The sequence below is a fragment of the Gadus morhua genome, chromosome 7 (assembly GCF_902167405.1).
Source record: "Gadus morhua chromosome 7, gadMor3.0, whole genome shotgun sequence".
Classification (NCBI taxonomy): Eukaryota; Metazoa; Chordata; class Actinopteri; order Gadiformes; family Gadidae; genus Gadus; species Gadus morhua.
Window position 1 is genome coordinate 12,258,424 of NC_044054.1, and position 18,497 is coordinate 12,276,920.

The window sequence follows — 18,497 nt, forward strand, 5'->3', positions numbered from 1 at the left end:
GTGTTTGTGTGTGTGTGTGTGTGTGTGTGTGTGTGTGTGTGTGTGTGTGTGTGTGTGTGTGTGTGTGTGTGTGTGTGTGTGTGTGTGTGTGTGTGTGTTTGTGTGTGTGTGTAGATAACTCTCTGCTGCGCTATGCCAGTGAGGACCGCAGCACAGGCCAGGAGGACTACATGTCGGCACGCAGCCTGGGCCACGGCCGACGCAAGAGTGACAAGGCAGCAAGCCCCGCCCACTACACGCTGGTCCCCGCCCTCCAGATGGACGTCTCCATGTCCACGTCCAGCTCTGACTCCGCCTCTCTTTACAAGGTCCCCACCACACACCCAAACGTCCCCGTTGATGAAGTCACACATATTAAGACGTGTGTTTGCACAGGAAACCCACGAGTCCCATTGGACCTCATTATATCTGGCTCCTCCCCTTCACAGGTGTTCGAGCGCTCCTCAATCCGCTCCAGGTCCAAGAAGAAGAGCACAGGTGAGACACTTTGATGTTGTTGCCATAAGAAGGCAGGTGTCAATGAAGCGGATAGAGTATAAGTTAACACTGTGTACTTTGTTCTAATAAAAACAATATAGATCATCAATATATAATTATATATAATTATATACAATATATAATAACAATAATATAGATACAGTAATTCAGTACCTGGGCCTTACCTATCTAATAGAAGATATGATAAAATATATTTTAAATACATTTCTAGATTATACTTCATGTCTTTATATTATATTTGATGTCTAGTTAAGTCCATAATTAAATTTTATTAAAAAGATTTTATTCGTATAGCCCTTAATCACCGGTACAGTCTCAAAGGCCTTAACAGGCCATATATTTATGACACTGGTCCAGGACCCTAGCCCCCCAGAGGGCAAGAAAAATTAATTAGCAAGGAAGAAACCTTGAGAAGAGACGCAGAGTGGGGGATCCCACTCTAACCCTTCCGGGGCTCATCAGGAGTGCAATGGGTGCCATAATTGACATCCATCCATCCATATATACATGCATAAGCCATAACCATCCCAAAAAATACCAAAGCATGTGCAGCATCCCACTACACGGCGTAGGCTTCTAAGGACGTCGTGAGAATACCATTTCTTCTATGATTATTACTAGTACTACAAAGGCCCCGCATTGAGACGACACCACGTATGGGTTGTTCTGACCTCCTTTCCAGTCCTCTCCGTGCCCGAGAACCCCATGTCCCTGGTCAGTAAGAGACGCATCTCCTGCAAGGACCTGGGCCAGGGCGAGTGCGAGGGCTGGCTGTGGAAAAAGAAGGACGCCAAGACCTACTTCTCCCAGAGGTGGAAGAAGTACTGGTTCATTCTGAAGGGCAGCTGCCTGTACTGGTACCGGAACGAGGAGGTGAGCGCGCTGGGCGAACAGGGCCACCAGGGTGTGTCCGGAATGGAAGGAGGGAAAGTAGACGAGAATGAGTTTAGTGGTTGATCAGTGTTTTGTTTACCTTTTTTGTGTCGCAGGACGAGAAGGCGGAAGGCTTCGTGAGTCTCCCCGAGTTTAAGATCGACCGTGCCACCGAATGCAGAAAGAAGTTGTGAGTGTTACACGTTACCCATCGTTGCTCCCTCAGAGCCAGGTGGAATAAGGATCCCGTTAGCATTGTATTATAAAACGACTGCAAATTGTGCTATTTATGGAGAATATCAGCACATTTGCACTGCCACAGTTACCAAATATGTGGCTTTATAAATATATAACTATATTTAATATTCCAATGAAAGACATTTCAAGTGTACAAGTGCACTGACATAGCAAGCCATTGAAATGTAATCATTAAATGGTGCCGACTGTTATTACTCTTGGGATTTGGATTGTGTTGCGTGCATCACTAAAAATATTGTGATAATCATAGCAATTGGTGCTGTAGCTGTGAGCCAGGCAATTATACATTCGAAACATAATTGCTTTTATATTCATTTTAGTCCCATTGCCTTCCTCCGTTCTGCTTTGTATTCACATTCTAGTTATTCATACCAATTTCCAATAAAAAATGAGACGCACTTTCTAAACATGTCTCGGGATAACAACCTGTTTGTGAGGGCATGCTAATACTAGGGTATGGTTTTTGGATTTTCTTTCTAATATGAGCGAGAGAAATTAAAGAAAAATCTCCTCATCAGTGCTCGTGGAATTCATTCTAATTTGAAATAACGACGATGCCACATGTATCACAATTAGCAGATCAACAAACAGCCCCCTCTGCTCCTGATGCAATGTTCCCCCATGTGTTGCTCATCTCCATGACGCCGCTCTCTGCACATCCACCTCCAGTGCCTTCAAGGCCTGCCATCCCCGAATCAAGAGCTTCTACTTTGCTGCAGAAAACGTTGATGACATGGTCCGGTAGGTTCGGTGTGTGTGTGTGTGTGTGTGTGTTTGTCTGTGTCTGTGTCTCTGTCTGTGTGTGCTTGCGGGTGGTGAGAGAGGTTAATGTTAAGTGGTTGTGACGGGGGGGGAGTGTGTGTAGATGTGAGGTGTGTGCGTGGAAGTGAGGCGTCAGTGCAGGGTCAGTCTGTGGGTCATAGTCAGGTCTGTGACGGTCGTGTTGTGGTTGCGTGTTTTGTGGTTGTGTGACGGTCATGTTGTGGTTGTGTGTTTTGTGGTTGTGTGACGGTCATGTTGTGGTTGTGTGTTTTGTGGTTGTGTGACGGCCATGTTGTGGTTGCGTGTTGTGGTTGTGTGACGCTCGTGTTGTGGTTGTGGGTTGTTGTTGTGTGACGATCGTGTTGTGGCTGTCTGTTGCGGTTGTGTGTTGTGGTTGTGTGTTGTGGCTGTGTGACGGTTGTGGTTTTGTGTTGTGGTTGTGTGATGGTTATGTTTTGGTTGTGTGTTGTGGCTGTGTGACGGTTGTGTTGTGGTTGTGTGACGGTCATGTTATGGTTGTGTGTTGTGGTTGTGTGTCGGTCGTGTTGTGGTTGTGTGACGGTCGTGTTGTGGTTGTGTGTCGTGGTTGTGTGTCGGTCGTGTTGTGGATGTGTGTCGGTGGTGTTGTGGTTGTGTGTCGTGGTTGTGTGACGGTCGTGTTGTGGTTGTGTGTCGTGGTTGTGTGTCGGTCGTGTTGTGGTTGTGTGTCGGTCGTGTTGTGGTTGTGTGACGGTTGTGTTGTGGTTGTGTGACGGTTGTGTTGTGGCTGTGTGGGTCCGCAGGTGGCTGAGCCGTCTGTCGATGGCCGCCGCTGGCTTTGCCCCGCAACAGGAGAGGGTCCCCCAGGACCAAGGTGAGGCCAAGCACACACACACACACACACACACACACACACACACACACACACACACACACACACACACACACACACACACACTATGATAGTGCGAGTTACAGTCCCACTTGCCGTTAGAATATGAGGCTGTGTTCGTGTGCTATCGGTTCTCAGTAATATGATTTAAATGTAACACTGTTCCCACCGCCCACCCGAAGCACCGTTTCAAACCGACCCTGAGATGTGTTGAGAGATCCTGTGGACATGTCGCCTGATCGAGTAGGTGTTTATCGCGGCGCAAAGTTGTTTACAGACTCTTCGCTTTGCTTTAGATCTAGTGAAAGTACAGCTTGAGTCTGGACTAAATGCCACGCAACCAACAGGGTCATGTATGCATCATCTTCCAGTCTGGCCGTTTAACAAAATCAACTCTTAACACTTGGACACAAGTTTTATTACTGGCAAGAAGTAGGCTAATTGGTCTGTGTAGGCTAACAACTTATAGGGCTAACAGACCAAAGGATCTTGCTTCGAAACTCAACCCCTAACCCATAACTGCTTATTGATAGTCAGGTATCTCTGCTGTGTACTGTGCATAAAAGGGTCTGCTATATATTAACTTAAAAGATGTGTCTCATTCTAGACATGTGTGTCTCTCTGTGGCGTTGTTAATACCAATGTTTCCTTGTTGTCAGACTACTGGAGTGAGAGTGACCATGAAGACACAGAGCTGAACGCAGTGCCTAAACAGGACAGCCCACCTCCACCCTACGACACCTACCCCAGACCCTCCTCGGTCAGTCTGTATGTGTGTGTGTGTCTGTGTGTGTGTGTGTGTGTGTGTGTGTGTGTGTGTGTATGGGGTTGGGGGGGGTGTGTGTGTGTGGGTGTGAGAGTGTTTGTGTCAATTATTAGTGAGTGAAGATGTTTGATTGTGTGTGTTAGATTGTGTGTGTGTGTGTGTGTGTGTGTGTGTGTGTGTGTGTGTGTGTGTGTGTGTGTTTGAGTGAGTCACTGTATGTGTTTGATTGTGTGTGTTTGATGGTGTGTGTGTGTGCGCGTTTGAATGAGTCACTGAAAGTGTTCGATTGTGTGTGTGTGTGTGTGTGTGTGTGTGTGTGTGTGTGAATGAGTCACTGAAAGTGTTCAATTGTGTGTGTGTGTATGCGCGTTTGAGTGAGCCACTGTTATTATTTGATTGTGTGCGTGTGTGTGGGTGGGTGTTTGATTAAGTGCACATAAAGCATGCTTAATGTATAACGCACCCGATGTACATGCTGACTTACTCTGTTTCCTTTTAAAAAAAAAAAAAAACCTCCACCCACCGTCGGACGGGACGTAGGCGAGTCCTTACATGGAGGCCAAACACAGCCACCGCTCCTCCTCCGACACCTTCCACTCCCGCTCCTCCCACGAGGACTACCGCCCCTCCTCCTCCCAGGACTACCTCCCCTCCTCCGCCCACGAGGACTACCACCCCTCCTCCGCCCAGGACTACCTCCCCCCCTCCGCCCATGAGGACTACCACCCCTCCTCCCAGGACTACCTCCCCTCCTCCCAGGACTACCTCCCCTCCTCCCAGGACTACCTCTCCTCCTCCGCCCAGGACTACCAGGAAGGCAGCGTCAGCAACAACAACGGCAGCGTTTCCCCGGGCGACCTCCGCCACCCCCGGCCGGACCGGCAGTCCACGCTGCCGTCCCACCGCACCGCCCTGATGCTGGAGAGCTACGTCCCCGCCCGGCTCCCCCCGAGACCCTCCCTGGACGGGGAGGGGGGCGGCGGCGGCGGCGGCGGCGGCGGCGGCGGGAAGCACCGCAGCTTCACCCTGCCCCGGGACAGCGGGCTGCACGCCATCCTGGCGGCGGCGGGCAACATGGCGGAGCGGGGCGAGCCGGGGGGCTACAGGATGGAGCGCCCCGCCCACGGAGGTCGGTAGCTGCCCAGCACACACACACACACACACACACACACACACACACACACACACACACACACACACACACACACACACACACACACACACACACACACACACACACACACACACACACACACACACACTCGATGGGTTGATGCTCCATCAAAACCACAGGGACACTCGCACTCTTATGGCTCAAGATCTACTTTTACATTTCGGGGGTTTTGCGGTCGCTTTTATCCAAAGCGGCTTACAGCATTCGTACACACATACACACACCGACGGCGGAGTCGACCACGCAGGGCGACAGCCCGCTCGTCGGGAGCAGTCAGTGAGGCGTCTTGCTCAGGGACACCACGACACTCAGCTAGGAGGAGCCCGGGGATCGAACTAGCAACCTCCCGGTTAGATCACGATCAAAGAAATGGTTGCAGAGAAAACTGGGTTGACCGTTTACATTTCCTTTTGGGGTTTGATGTCTATTATGATATGAATTTGAATTCGACAACAACTGTCCCACTTTTGACTTAACATGCACGGACGTCCTGATCGTCACTGTGAGCGTGTTTGTTTCACACCATCACTGCTACCAACCAAATGTGTGGCCGTGTGCATTCAGCACGTGCACTTAGCGGTGCACGTTGAGGAGTGCTATCGCCATACGTATGGCCTGTGTAGCTAGCCCGGCGTTGTGTGCGGTTAAGTGGCGACCGTCCCGTCTCTGCCTGGCTACACTGGAGCAGCCCCCCCCCCGGGCCCCTCCCGAGGGCCCCTCACAAGGGGCCTACATAATGAGGGAGAGTCCCAGTGTCCTCATTCACAGCACTTTAGCAGGGCAGCACAGCAGCTCTTTCTCTTATGCCCGCTCACCATTTCTCTTCCTAGCTACTGATCTCGCTCTCTATCTCTTTCTCTCTTTCGCTGCCCTGCCATCGCTCGCCATGTTAATGTTTCGATCACCTCTTTCTCGACCCACCCATTACTAACCCACTCAATCTGTCTCCCTCTATTAATGGATCTCTTTCTCTATCCATCTATCTCTGCCCGATTCTCTCTATCCATGTCTCTCTTTCTCTCCCAAGCGCCCCCGGCTCTCTCTCTCTCTCTCTCTCTCTCTCTCTCTCTCTCTCTCTCTCTCTCTCTCTCTCTCTCTCTCTCTCTCTCTCTCTCTCGCATCTATCTTTTTATTTTTATTTCTCTCTCTTCTTCTCCCTTTTTACTAACCCTCACTCTCTCCGTTGGGTTCTCTCACTGTCTCTCTCTCCTCCCCCCTTTCTCTCTTCTGCTCTTTCTCATCCTCACCCGATATATAAAGATGTCACCGTGCCCCGGGGCTCTGTGATTGGACGGTGAAGCGAGCAGGAGCCCTTTCAGTACACATTAGCTTTGAATGAAGTCAAAGCATTGAGCCCCAGGGAGGCGGACCCTTTTCCATTACCCCCCTGTCCCCATTGGCCCGCTGTGCCGCCATTCACTTTCCCTGCCGCTCCTGGTTCAAAGCAGAATGGAGTGTGTGTATGTGTGTGGCCTGATTCCCAGGACAGACCCAAAGCATTGTCTCTCACTGTGTGTCTCCAATGTAAAGGAAAGATTCCTAGTGCAAGGGATTCCTGGCTCAAGAGCTCCAGAACTCCTCATTATTATCACTTGGAATTTCACATGATCATCACTGATTCAGATGTTTGATTTATGAATCCATCGTTCTATATATTGGTTAGACATGTCGTGTACAGATGCTTTGACGTTTGAGTCATTTAGGTTGCATTAAAATGCAAACATATAATGCTCTATGCTCCAGACCAGAAATGCATACCAGCTATAATTGACACAACAAGAAATTAGAACAAAATAAAAGTTTTTTATGATATTGATATTGATTTATAATTGCAATAAGCAATCATATTTAATTGATATCCCATTCCTTACCGTTGGCCATAAGTGTCTTAGTGCAATGTAAGATGAGTTCCGCTAGAGGGCAGTATTTATTAACAATCATTCAGGGCTTTACCGTCTACCCCCCACAGACAATGGTTATAGATGTTTCTGCTGGGGACTAAGTTAACAAAATGACATACTGACATGGCATTGCATTTCATTGGCGTATCTGTAGTATCACTGGAATAACCTGGGCAGACCATTATAGTATATTGATGAGGATATCGATTTTTATCCGTTATTTTAGCCATGAATTTGTGTAAGGTGACTACTTTGAATAATTTGTTTTTAATCATAAAATTTTTCCCCTTCCAAATGTCTGCCCGGTGTATCTGCCTAGACGGGGAGCGGGAGCGCAGGCTGCAGGCCGACTCTCTGGGGGACCTCTACCGGGCTCTGGAGCGGGCCAGTGTGTCCCCCGGCGCCGACCCCAGGCCTGGCGCGCGCCTGGAGTACAAGCGCTCCTTCGTCCGGCGCACCAACGACCCCCTGCTGAGCGAGAAGCTCCACCGGCTCCGCGTGCTGCACAGCTCGCTGAAGGTACCGCTCACAACCCCTCGATGAGTTTAACGTTAACGTTAACGATAAATTATGCATTTCTCTTGTTAAATATATTCAAACATACTATTCAAATAGTTTGAAATAGTACACACTGCAAATGAGTTAATATTAGCAGAGGTGCTGTCAAATTAATGACCATTTGCAGTCATTAAAGGACGACTTCATGGTTTTTCATCCTCAAAATCCATATTTTGAGCCTAAGAGAATAATGCAGACAATTTTTTTTTAAATTGGTCAAGTATCGAACGAGAACGCTGCAGTTGTAATCTCTGAAAGCTGCCTTAATTTTATCTTTTAGGGCAGGGGTCCCCTTTCCTTTATTTTTTCTCAGTAATTATTTTGTGGGCCATAAATCTGGGCCGGGTTTGGCCCGCGGGCCGCCTATTGGAAACCATGGCTTTAGGGCGACTAAGCCTGTGATCCTACATCCTTTAATGTACTTGTTTTGGACACTGACCGGTTCTGATTATCTTCCATCATTATGGAACAGATCCCTACAGAGACATACAACTTTATTCTTTACCCTTCACTGCTCCGGCTGTTTGTTATTGTGTTCAAACAAGTATTGTTATTGTGTTCAAACAAGATGACACTAAGCAATGATTTCTGTAGTCCAACACAACCGACTCTCCTCTCTCCAGCTCTAACCCACGTTTCAACCATTCCCTTCCTCAAACAACTCAACTATCGCGAGACTTCTCTTTGCGCGAGACCTTGTTTGACACAACAAACCAAGGTCGAGCAAAAGGTAAAGAAACAAGGTTAAAGTTCAGATTTGAACGTTTGCTTTGCAGAGTCCTCAGCCCAGAGATCCATCGTTGGGATTCTTTGGATAGAGCGGATGAATCCTTCCCACACCACTGACTGACCTGTGCCTCAGTCCATCAGCTGCCCTGCAAACCAGTCAGCCACCCTGCCTACCTGCAAAGCAGTCAGTCAGCTTGACCTTGCCTACCTGCAAACCAGTCAGTCAGCTTTACCTTGCCTACCTGCAAACAAGTCAGCCACCCTGACCACCTGCAAACCAGTCAGTCAGCCACCCTGTCTACCTGCAAACCAGTCAGTCAGCTTTACCCTGCCTACCTGAAAACCAGTCAGTCAGTTTGTCGCCTTGCCTAGCTACCAGTCCCCCTGCCTACCTGCAAACCAGTCAGTCAGTTATCCACCCTGCCTAGCTACCAGTCACCCTGCCTACCTGCAAACCAGTCTGTCAGCTTTACCCTGCCTACCTGCAAACCAGTCTATCAGTCAGCCAGCCACTCTGCAAACCAATCAGTATGCTTTATTCTGCCTACCTGCAAATCAGTCAGTCAGCCGCCCTGCAAACCAGTCACTCAGCCACCCTGCCACCCTGCAAACCAGCCAGCCAGTGTGCCGCCCTGCCTAGCTACCAGTCACCCTGCCTACCTGCAAACCAGCCAGTCAGCCACCCTGCCTACCTGCAAACCAGTAAGTCAGCTTTACCCTGCCTACCTGCAAACCAGCCAGCCAGTGTGCCGCCCTGCAAAGCTACCAGTCACCCTGCCTACCTGCAAACTAGTCCATCGCTAAGCCAACCTGCCTAGCTACAAGTCACCATGCCTAACTGTAAATCAGTCAGTATGCCAGTGAGCCAGTCAGTCAGTGAGCCAGCTGCCCCATCCTCCCCCAGAGACCAGAGGTTTCTTCCAGCCTTCCTCTGCATCTCTGCTCCAGCAGTGTCCCTCAGTACAGGCCTTGAGGGCAATGGACAGGCTCCCCCGCTCGTGCAAGAGACTCTTCCATCCCGCTCACCCTCTCCCCCCCCCCCCCCCTCCCTCTATTTTAAAAAGATGAAAGTATACCGCACAATGCAAAAAATTTAAAGCGATGATCTCTCGTTGGATATTAGTGAGGAAGATAGACGTCGCCGTTTGCACATCAGCACTTTGTGTCCATCTGAATTCAAAAGCCTTTTATTTTGTAAGGTTTAATTGCATGGCCGTTCCCCCTTTTTCTGTGAATGAAATGATTTGATTCAGCTTTTGTACAGTGTTTCTAGGGATGGTGATCTCACAGCTGTACAGACCAACTGTATTTTTCAGGAGTTCATTATGCATGTGTGTATTTTCAATAATGTCCGATCCTCATGTATATAGGTTGCTAGGTATATATATATTTTATATTACGTGTGATACAATGGCAGTAAGTACATCCTGTTTTGGGGTACAGATGTTGTGAATCCAGTGCTGCCCCTCAGTGATTGTACACTCTGCCATGAATGATGAAATTGAACAAGTAAAAAAATCGAAGTCTCCAATATTGTGGCACTGAAACATAAACCCTGGCAATAACAAGCCCATATTGTCGAATCTAAAGCAATGATCAGAGTTGACCTGTCTATTTTTGTATGCATGCCTTCCACTTGAATGTTTGTAAATGGTTTTGCAGTCCTGAAGATGTCTGATCTGGATACCACCCGTGTTAACCCAGCTTCTACATTGTGTTTTTTTAATAACTATTCACTGTTATACGGTTTACTTCGAGAAGTACTCTCCTCGAGAGATGGATAACTGTATTTATATAATGTTCAGTGTATGAGCATGCATGTGAAGCTAAAGTGGAATACAACGCCATTGAAGTGGGACTGACAGTGTTCAGTGTGCTATATTGTACGTAGCGTACTTTTGTATTCAATAAAATGAAGTCTTGCTTCATGCCTGTTGCTTTTTCTAAATGGGTGCGTTTTCAATTGAAACGGGCGGAATCCAAATAATGCAAATTGACAGGAATAACATAAAAGTACAAAATGGGCCATCTCTTTGTTATTATTTATTATATTTTTCTTAACAAAAGATATGGTTTAACACAGATAGCAGTGTGACAGCCATCGTTATCACATTTACGTCCCAGCGTGCCCTGCTACATTTCATGACAGCATTTCAAATCAGTCATATGGTTGGTTAATTAGTTTAAATTCGGTTTAGTATAAACATTTAAATCACATTCTTTATGGACCTAAAAGGGGTTTCAAAATGACAATATTTAAGGTAAATTGGTTATTTATAATGGCTACTTTCAGAATAACAGCTCTTAAAGGTTCCATGATGTACTTGATGGTGATGCTTAGACCATGCATATCATGTTTCCGAGTTTAATTATTATTGAAAGTTTTATCAAACGTTTAAACATTTTAAAACTGCACTGCGTGAAATTGTGTGTGCCCACAATCATGGTTTGTGGTTTTTGGTGATCAAGCTGTGAAGGATATGAGAAAACACACATTATACTAACCCTCTATCTTTCTCTCTCTCTCCTGCTCCTGCCTCTCCTGTCATGCTACTTTGCCTGTCACATTCTACCATCATAGTTCAATGATGGAAAAAAGCAACAATACACATGATAACTCCAGTTCATATTTTGTAAACAGGCTTTTAACAACATTTATGAAGGATTCTGAACATATACGACTGACACATGCATGGGAACATAATATCTTATAATAAATGCAGTATTGTTTAGCGATATAGGCATAAGGAAGCTTTTTTTAAATAGCAAAATGAATAATGATATAGAGTTTTCGGAGATCCTTTATTCTGTAATTATTCTGTAAAGTGAGCTATCTACATTATAAACAACATAGTTGGATTATGGTTTTGCCGGGATCTTTCTCTTGCCATTGAATATCCTCAAAACAGGTGCCCTTATTCGCTGAATGCTCATGCCGTATATGGCTGGATTAAGAATGGGGGGGAATATCAAAAAGTAGAGAGACATAAAGCTCCTACTTTCAAAGGTCAAATGACTTAACTCAAATCGACTCTGTGCTATTTCAAAGAAGCAGCCGATGGCGTAGTTAACCAGGGTCAACAGGTGGGGAGTGCAGGTCCGCAGTGCTTTAGACTGAGACTCTCGAGATGAGAAAACACAGATCTTCAGAATGTGCCCGTACGTGTAAAAGATAAGTACTATCTGTGGTACCGTGTACAAAAACACGGATACTATGCCCACGATGTTCATGTACCCCGTGTCTGAACAGGACAGTCTAACCAGCGAGTAGTTAAGACAGTATAACCTCTCCATGACGGGCTGACAGAAGCGGAGGTTGAGCGTTAAGGAGAACATGGCCAGGAAAGCCACGAACGGCAACAGCCAGGTCAGGGTGATGATCTTGTACACCTTGCTCAGGGGCATGGCGGTGTGGTAGTGCAGTGGCCGGCAGATGGCCACGTAGCGGTCGTAGCTCATCGCTGCGAGGATGGTGAACTCAACGATGGCGTAGGTGTGCACGGTGAAGACCTGCAGCAGGCAGCTGGACAGGGTCACCTGGTGAGACCGCGACAGGATGTGTTTCAGCATGGCGGGCAGCAGGGCCGTGCTGCCGTACAGCCCGTTAGCGGCCAGGTTACACACCAGCAGGTACATGGGCTCATGCAGGCTCTTCTGCAGCACGATCAACCCTATCAACGACGTGTTCTCCACAATAATGACGATGTACAGAAAGAAGAAAAGGCAAAAGTACACAGAGTTCAAGCTCTCCATGCCGGAGAAGGAGGCCATAGTGAATGTGGTCACGCCTAATTCAGACACGTTTGTCATGGTGATACAAATGTGTGCAGGAGCTGAGGAAATAAAAACGTAGCCGTTTACACATTGTGAATGCAGAACTTATTTAGAAAGATAAAGAAATTGACATACAATTTACCTTTGACTGATGCAGTCTCCAGCACCAATCTCAAAAGATGGACTATTGCACTTGTATTTGTTGAGTTGTGTCTTATTACATGTGTATTCCTTTGTGAAAGTGGGATCTCATGATAATAACAGGAGGGGGCTGGTTATGGTTGATGACTGATTACATAAATTGTTCCTATGGGGATTCATCTAATGTCTGATTGTCTGATCTGGGATCAATTAGGCTAAGTAAGATCTTATCTACAAGCAACAGCAAGTTAAAGACATTCTCTCATATTTAACACAACTTTATCGGCTGTCATCTCTTCCACAGAAGTCCAAGTGAAGTTAAATAGTTCACAACACAGTGAAATACAAACACACACAGTTAAATATTCACAAAACATAGTGAAAATACTAGGCAACAGTGAAATACTACGGAACACATTGAAATAATACACAACGTATTCAAAAGGGGACAAGGGATGCATCGTAGGTCAGCAATAGACACATTCATTTTCTAAATATATATATTCTTGTTTATGTCGCAACAATAAAACATGATAATAATGATTATAATAAATTGCCTTTCTCTGCACTCAAGGACACCATACAAAGGTACACAGAAGTCATTAGAAAGAAACAACAATAAGAAAGAGAAAAATAAATTATAATAATAACAATAGTAGGAGAAATAGTAATTGGCATCAGGTGCAATAACCAGTTTTGGCTGATGTCACATGTTGAAGAATATAACTTGGGAAAGCCATTCCATATTATGGAAATGCCATTTCTATTATTTGCTTGATTGCATGTGCTTGACAGCACTATTAGCTTACAAAAAAGGTATTAGATACAATATTGTTGTTTATTAATCAAATTAATTTTAACATTGGATATAGTCAATGTTTAACACATATCCACGTGGGCTTTTCTTACACCGTTTTTTACACACACACATATATATATATATATATATATATATATATATATATATATATATATATATATATATATATATATATACACACACATATATCTATATATATTGCACATAATTATTTCCTTTGTTATAATTATAAAATAAATTGCATATGGACTGTGTACCATGTTTGTGAGAGCCCATGCTTCATCAAAGTTGCATCAGACAGAGAGGAGGTCATTTTGTCCTTTGCCCTCCTGATAATTTCTCTTTGCCCACTCGGGCCTTAACTTATCATCATCTTGCTTTTAATTGCTTTCAGGGGACTGAGGACAGATACTCAAGCCTTTCTGGACAGCAGCTCCCCAAAGGTCAAGAGAAAATAAAGAAAAAAGACAACTGTTGACATGCTTATGTCCAAGTACAAGTTTATTTCTAAGGAAAAAAAAAATCTATACATGAATAAATAATATAAATAAAAAAATAAAAAGGTTTCTTTTAAGTGCTTAAAAATAAGTGTGTTTATTCCATTCCTTCATTTGGTGCAAAGGTAACTTGAATACATTGTTGCATTTGGTAAACTCATAGACACACAAAATGTCCCCAAGTGACTGTTTAAAGAATATTTCATGCGTAGTACATATAGTCCTATTTAGTTTCCTATTATTGCGGTAATGGCATATAACAGTTTTGTGGCCACCTGCTATCCCCTTTCGCTACCGTGAACGATGAGCAATAGAACAAAGATTGTATCGCAGTTTTTCTGTGTAATCTTTAATTGTGATGCCCGTCTGCTCCTACAATTGTTTTCTGTTGGAAGTAATCAAAATAATCAGGATTTAAAACGATTATGACCTCTTCCCTTATCTCGCATCCATTGAATGTAGGCCTATATATGTATCCAGGCTTCTGATGTTTACGGTGCAATGTGTAGGATGTAGTGGCATCTAGCGGTGAGGATGCAGATTGCAAACTCTTTTGAATATCACCGCCCCCCCCCTCCCCCCCTTGCCAAAGAAGGACTGTTCCTAAATGATGTCATCGTGGACGAAAGTGTATCCGTATCAATCAGGTTCATTGATAGATGAATCTATTGTAACCTATAGTTAAAATCTGTACTATCGGTGTCATAAGAAACAGTTCTGCATTGTGGTAGGGATTTATAGAAAATAGTTCTGTCTCTAGTCGTTTGTTCATTCTGAAGTAATATAGTACACTGGGCTCCATGCTGAGGACCCTTAGATATAAGGTATCATGCAGATGCATCATATCAAGGGATCTTAAACCCAATGACTATTATTCTCATGGGATTGTCTAATTAAAACATGCTGAAGAATATTTTATTCCATTTCTGCAAACCCTTTTGCACTTGATGCCATAAACTTCTGCACATTTCACCTTTATTATTTTTTTTCATTGTATTATTATTGTATGTATAAGGCAAACCTGGTTTGATCAAAGTACATTTATTGAAGGGACTTGTCTGAAACCGAGTGCATAGAAAGTGCAGAATGCTAGTAGGCTTTGTCTATTATAATCAAATAAACATTGCCTGCTATGCTTATTTGGGATAATCTTGACTGCTTCAGTATACACATGAGGCAGAAAATAGAATCTGGCAAAAGTATCAAGTAGAAAGGAAACATGCAGGCCGAATATTCACACACACACACACACACACACACACACACACACACACACACACACACACACACACACACACACACACACACACACACACACACACACACACACACACACACACACACACACACACACACACACACACACACCCGCGCGCACACACACAGTATGTTATTGTTCATTAAGGAATTAGGCCAGTCTTTATTAGGTCTTAAACAACGTATGTTGTTTCTTTTCATGTTTACTGCCTTTTCAGCTGCTTTGAAGTCCCTTCCTTCTGTTGCTCTCTTGCGTGAAAATATTGTATCATTGTAATAAGATGCTGTAGATAACTTCTGTTACAATGAAATTGAATTATGTGACACGTATTTGGCCTTGTTTTCTCTCCCTTAAACAGATGTTATTAAAAACAACATGGAAGCTAATAATGTTGTGTGTGTGTCTGTTATGAATGGTTAATCCAACATTCAAATAATGTCAAGAGATTGGATCAAATACTAAATGCTTTTTTACTTAAACATTTGAACACTAATTTAATATTCCATTACAGGTTATTGTTGTTCTTTGTTGTTGCCTTGACAGATTCTCAGTCGTGTTGCATCAGCGGTGTCCCGTGAGTGAGACACAAATTACTGTTCACCTCTCACCTCCCCTCCATTAACTCTATCGGGTAACCAGCAAGACTTCATTTTGGCCTCACTGTTACATTAATGGCCTTCCCCAGAGATTGGAAACACAAAATGGACTTAATGACCCATTTTGTTCCCTATAGACTTCGAGAGCCTGAAGTTTCCATAATTTTAATCGACTGAATGTTTGTTTTTCATATAATGTCATATCATAACATGACTTCATTATGATGATCGCAGAAACTAAAAATAAATAATATAGTAACATATTAGGTGATGTTATCTTATTGATGTATATTTTGCGCAGCTCTGTGTAACAGCTAAAAAACGTGAATGATATAACCTTATATACTTATCCTTAACATTGATTCATATACTTTATTAGAATTGAGTGAGTGAGTTATTGAGTGATAACCAACAGATATAATTTATTTTGACAAAACAGCTGTACTCTCGCTCACATTGAAATACCTTACGAGGAACATGAGTTTTAAATTAGGAGTGGGAAATGTGTTTTTCTGTCTCTTTGACAAGAATCATCCTCCTGTCCCATGACAACCAAATGTCACAAGGTCTTTGGATTTCTAATTATCCTAAATGTGATTAAGTACAGCACGTTCTTTCAAGGCTTGGCATAATTCTATAATAAAAATAGAATAGGGGCTCTTGTGCGCTTTTAACCACACATGCCTCCCCGAGACATAGATAAAGCTGAAAATGTAAGGAGCCTTCATTTGAATACACTACTGCTTCGAGGTAACAGTGCTGTTTAAGGATGTCTTGCCACCGAGTCTGGGTTTTGCTTCTCTTGGCGGTCTTGGCACTGAATTGTAAGTGATGGTTGTGAGTCTTGATACTGATTCTGTATTCTGTGTGTGTGAGTTGTATTGTCCTGATTATCTTCTTTTGAGTCTCTTGTGTTGTGTTAGTGTCTGGGATGTATTGTGTTTTATGCTGTAAAAAACAAAAAAAAGGTTATCATAGATACCAAGGAAACTGACCATCTGTGCCATGGAATTGTAGCCATGTACTGAGCGAAGCGTTGTTTAGTTCAATGCAGCCGCACTCAGCTATTGGTAAAAAATACAGATTGAAAGAAATATGGAGTGAAAGAAAGAAACAGACAGACCAATAACCCTCCGTTCCGGTTGTCCCTCCAGTTGTTGAGAATGAGGCAGCAGCCTTCCCCTGGTCCTGCCCCACTCTGAGTGGAGTTTGTAGGAAAGTCTGTCTACCGACAGAAATGTTCTTCGGGCCTCTGGGCTGTGGGAAAGAATTCCAGTAAGTATTCAACTTTAGATTTTTTTTTAGAAAAAATATATAATCATTTTTTAATTTCACAAATGGATCCCTATCCTGTATTTTTTATTTTTTTTTAAAGAAAATCGCATTGCTTGTTTGGGTTTTTCTTTTTGCTCATCTTGTTTTTTTGTCAGGTGCTGTGTGTCTCATTTCTTTTAAGGGCACGTTGAGGCTGTCATGAGGACTCTGCAATGACACCATCTTGGACCGGAGGGCTGGATATTTACATCCACACTCTGCGAAGCAATGGACTTATCTTACGTCACATTTAAATCTATGCAAGCCTTTTCTTATAGAATTTACATCTTGAACTCTTTGCACGTTGAAGTGTTTGATTAAAGTGTTTTGATCTGCTTGAAACGGTTTTATTTGATTTGACACAGCACATGTAATGTCCAACAAACTAAAAGTGTCCCAAAGTAATTGTATCAGAGTGAGTTTTACCGCACGCCAGAATGCAGAATGCAATGATGCATATAAATTATTGATGAAGAATTGCTTATTTTTAGGACACTTCAGTCAGCAGCAAAATATTATATATATATATATATATATATTAATATATATATTAATTTTAGAGCATGATCATGGAAAGATACAGGCAGCATAGTCACCAAGAGTATTCAGTGAGACAATGGGCGAACAAGATTCTTAAAGGAGACATATTATACCACCAGGTGTGAGTGTAATTAGCCTTACAAGCCGTTTCGAAAATCTGCCCCATATCTCTAGTGGGCGTGTCCACGGGGCAGATTTTCGAAACAGCTTGTAAGGCTAATCACACTCACAGTTGGTGGTATAATATGTCTCCTTTACAGGGAAACCATTTGCATTGTGGGTATTTAATACAAAGGCAAAAATGGTGAGTGGGAGTGACCATCGTGGGGAGTTTAGGATTGGTCATGGCTGAAGTCAGTCAGGCCAAGTTAAATCGCAACACTATGGGTGAAGTGGACATGTCTGCAGGTTGTAAAGCAAGACAGTTAAAGGATTCTACACAATCAAGAAGACGATTGGCCTCAGTATCAGACTTTGTGGCTCCAGTGGCGATGCAGATGCCAACTATCTTAACACCACTCAGTTAGAGGGGGGGTATCTCTAGGTCCAAAGAGAATGTATAAAATTCCTTTTAAATTGACTAGTTATTAAAACTATCAAGGTTCATATAATTTGTATTTAATTGTATATTATAGCTAGAATTTATATTTCCACAACAATTAGTGATACGCATAGTAGAATCAAAGCTATCATAATAGGATCTCACTATATTTGAGTTGGTCATCCAGAACTGGATTGTACAGGTTTCATATGCAAACCCATTGAGATAAGGGCTTCATTTATGGTTAAAAACAGATGAGATATTTAATTACACTTCTCTGTTATGGGCATATTTAAATAATTGTGCAAAAGGCATAATTACATATTACATATTTATTGATGGATTTTTGATGTTTAGAGCAAACTGGCCTATTCAACAGATTTCAAGTGAGTCATTGTTCCCAGTTCCCTAAAACAGCATCCTGCTTTCAGGCCCTGCTCCCTTTTAGGCATGAAAACAGGATGCTGTAGGGAACTGATTTGGTTACGGCTATTTGGCTCAACATTGCCACACATTGTTTTTGTATAATTGTTTTGTTCATTAGTAAAATGTATTATCATAGAGTTATCACAGAGGATATATGTACATAAAAAAGGATACAACCACTGCCGTAATGATAAAACGGT

General features: G+C 43.6%; 2 protein-coding genes and 1 long non-coding RNA gene across 8 annotated transcripts in view; 2 read left to right on the plus strand and 1 right to left on the minus strand.

Annotated features, from left to right (window-relative positions):
• The window catches only part of LOC115547880 (connector enhancer of kinase suppressor of ras 2), a 26,385-nt gene extending 16,949 nt beyond the window's left edge, over window positions 1–9,436 (plus strand). For all 6 annotated transcript variants that reach the window (XM_030362382.1, XM_030362387.1, XM_030362383.1 and 3 more), the window contains 10 exons: window positions 115–308; window positions 429–477; window positions 1,181–1,371; window positions 1,488–1,561; window positions 2,299–2,370; window positions 3,174–3,244; window positions 3,922–4,022; window positions 4,569–5,157; window positions 7,423–7,622; window positions 8,438–9,436. In XM_030362382.1, the coding sequence (XP_030218242.1) occupies window positions 115–308; window positions 429–477; window positions 1,181–1,371; window positions 1,488–1,561; window positions 2,299–2,370; window positions 3,174–3,244; window positions 3,922–4,022; window positions 4,569–5,157; window positions 7,423–7,622; window positions 8,438–8,479 (1,583 nt within the window). In that variant the 3' untranslated portion in view covers window positions 8,480–9,436. The remainder of the gene's footprint in view (window positions 1–114; window positions 309–428; window positions 478–1,180; window positions 1,372–1,487; window positions 1,562–2,298; window positions 2,371–3,173; window positions 3,245–3,921; window positions 4,023–4,568; window positions 5,158–7,422; window positions 7,623–8,437) is intronic.
• A 1,813-nt stretch (window positions 9,437–11,249) lies between these two features.
• LOC115547077 (olfactory receptor 52K1-like) lies at window positions 11,250–12,200 on the minus strand. Its single transcript, XM_030361046.1, has one exon. It carries the CDS (start codon window positions 12,198–12,200, stop codon window positions 11,250–11,252), a length of 951 nt encoding a protein of 316 aa, XP_030216906.1.
• Window positions 12,201–16,164: 3,964 nt separating this feature from the next.
• On the plus strand, window positions 16,165–17,132 carry LOC115547451 (uncharacterized). Its single transcript, XR_003977365.1, has 3 exons — window positions 16,165–16,300; window positions 16,631–16,751; window positions 16,907–17,132. It is a non-coding gene; the product is annotated as an uncharacterized LOC115547451 (long non-coding RNA).
• Window positions 17,133–18,497: the final 1,365 nt, after the last annotated feature.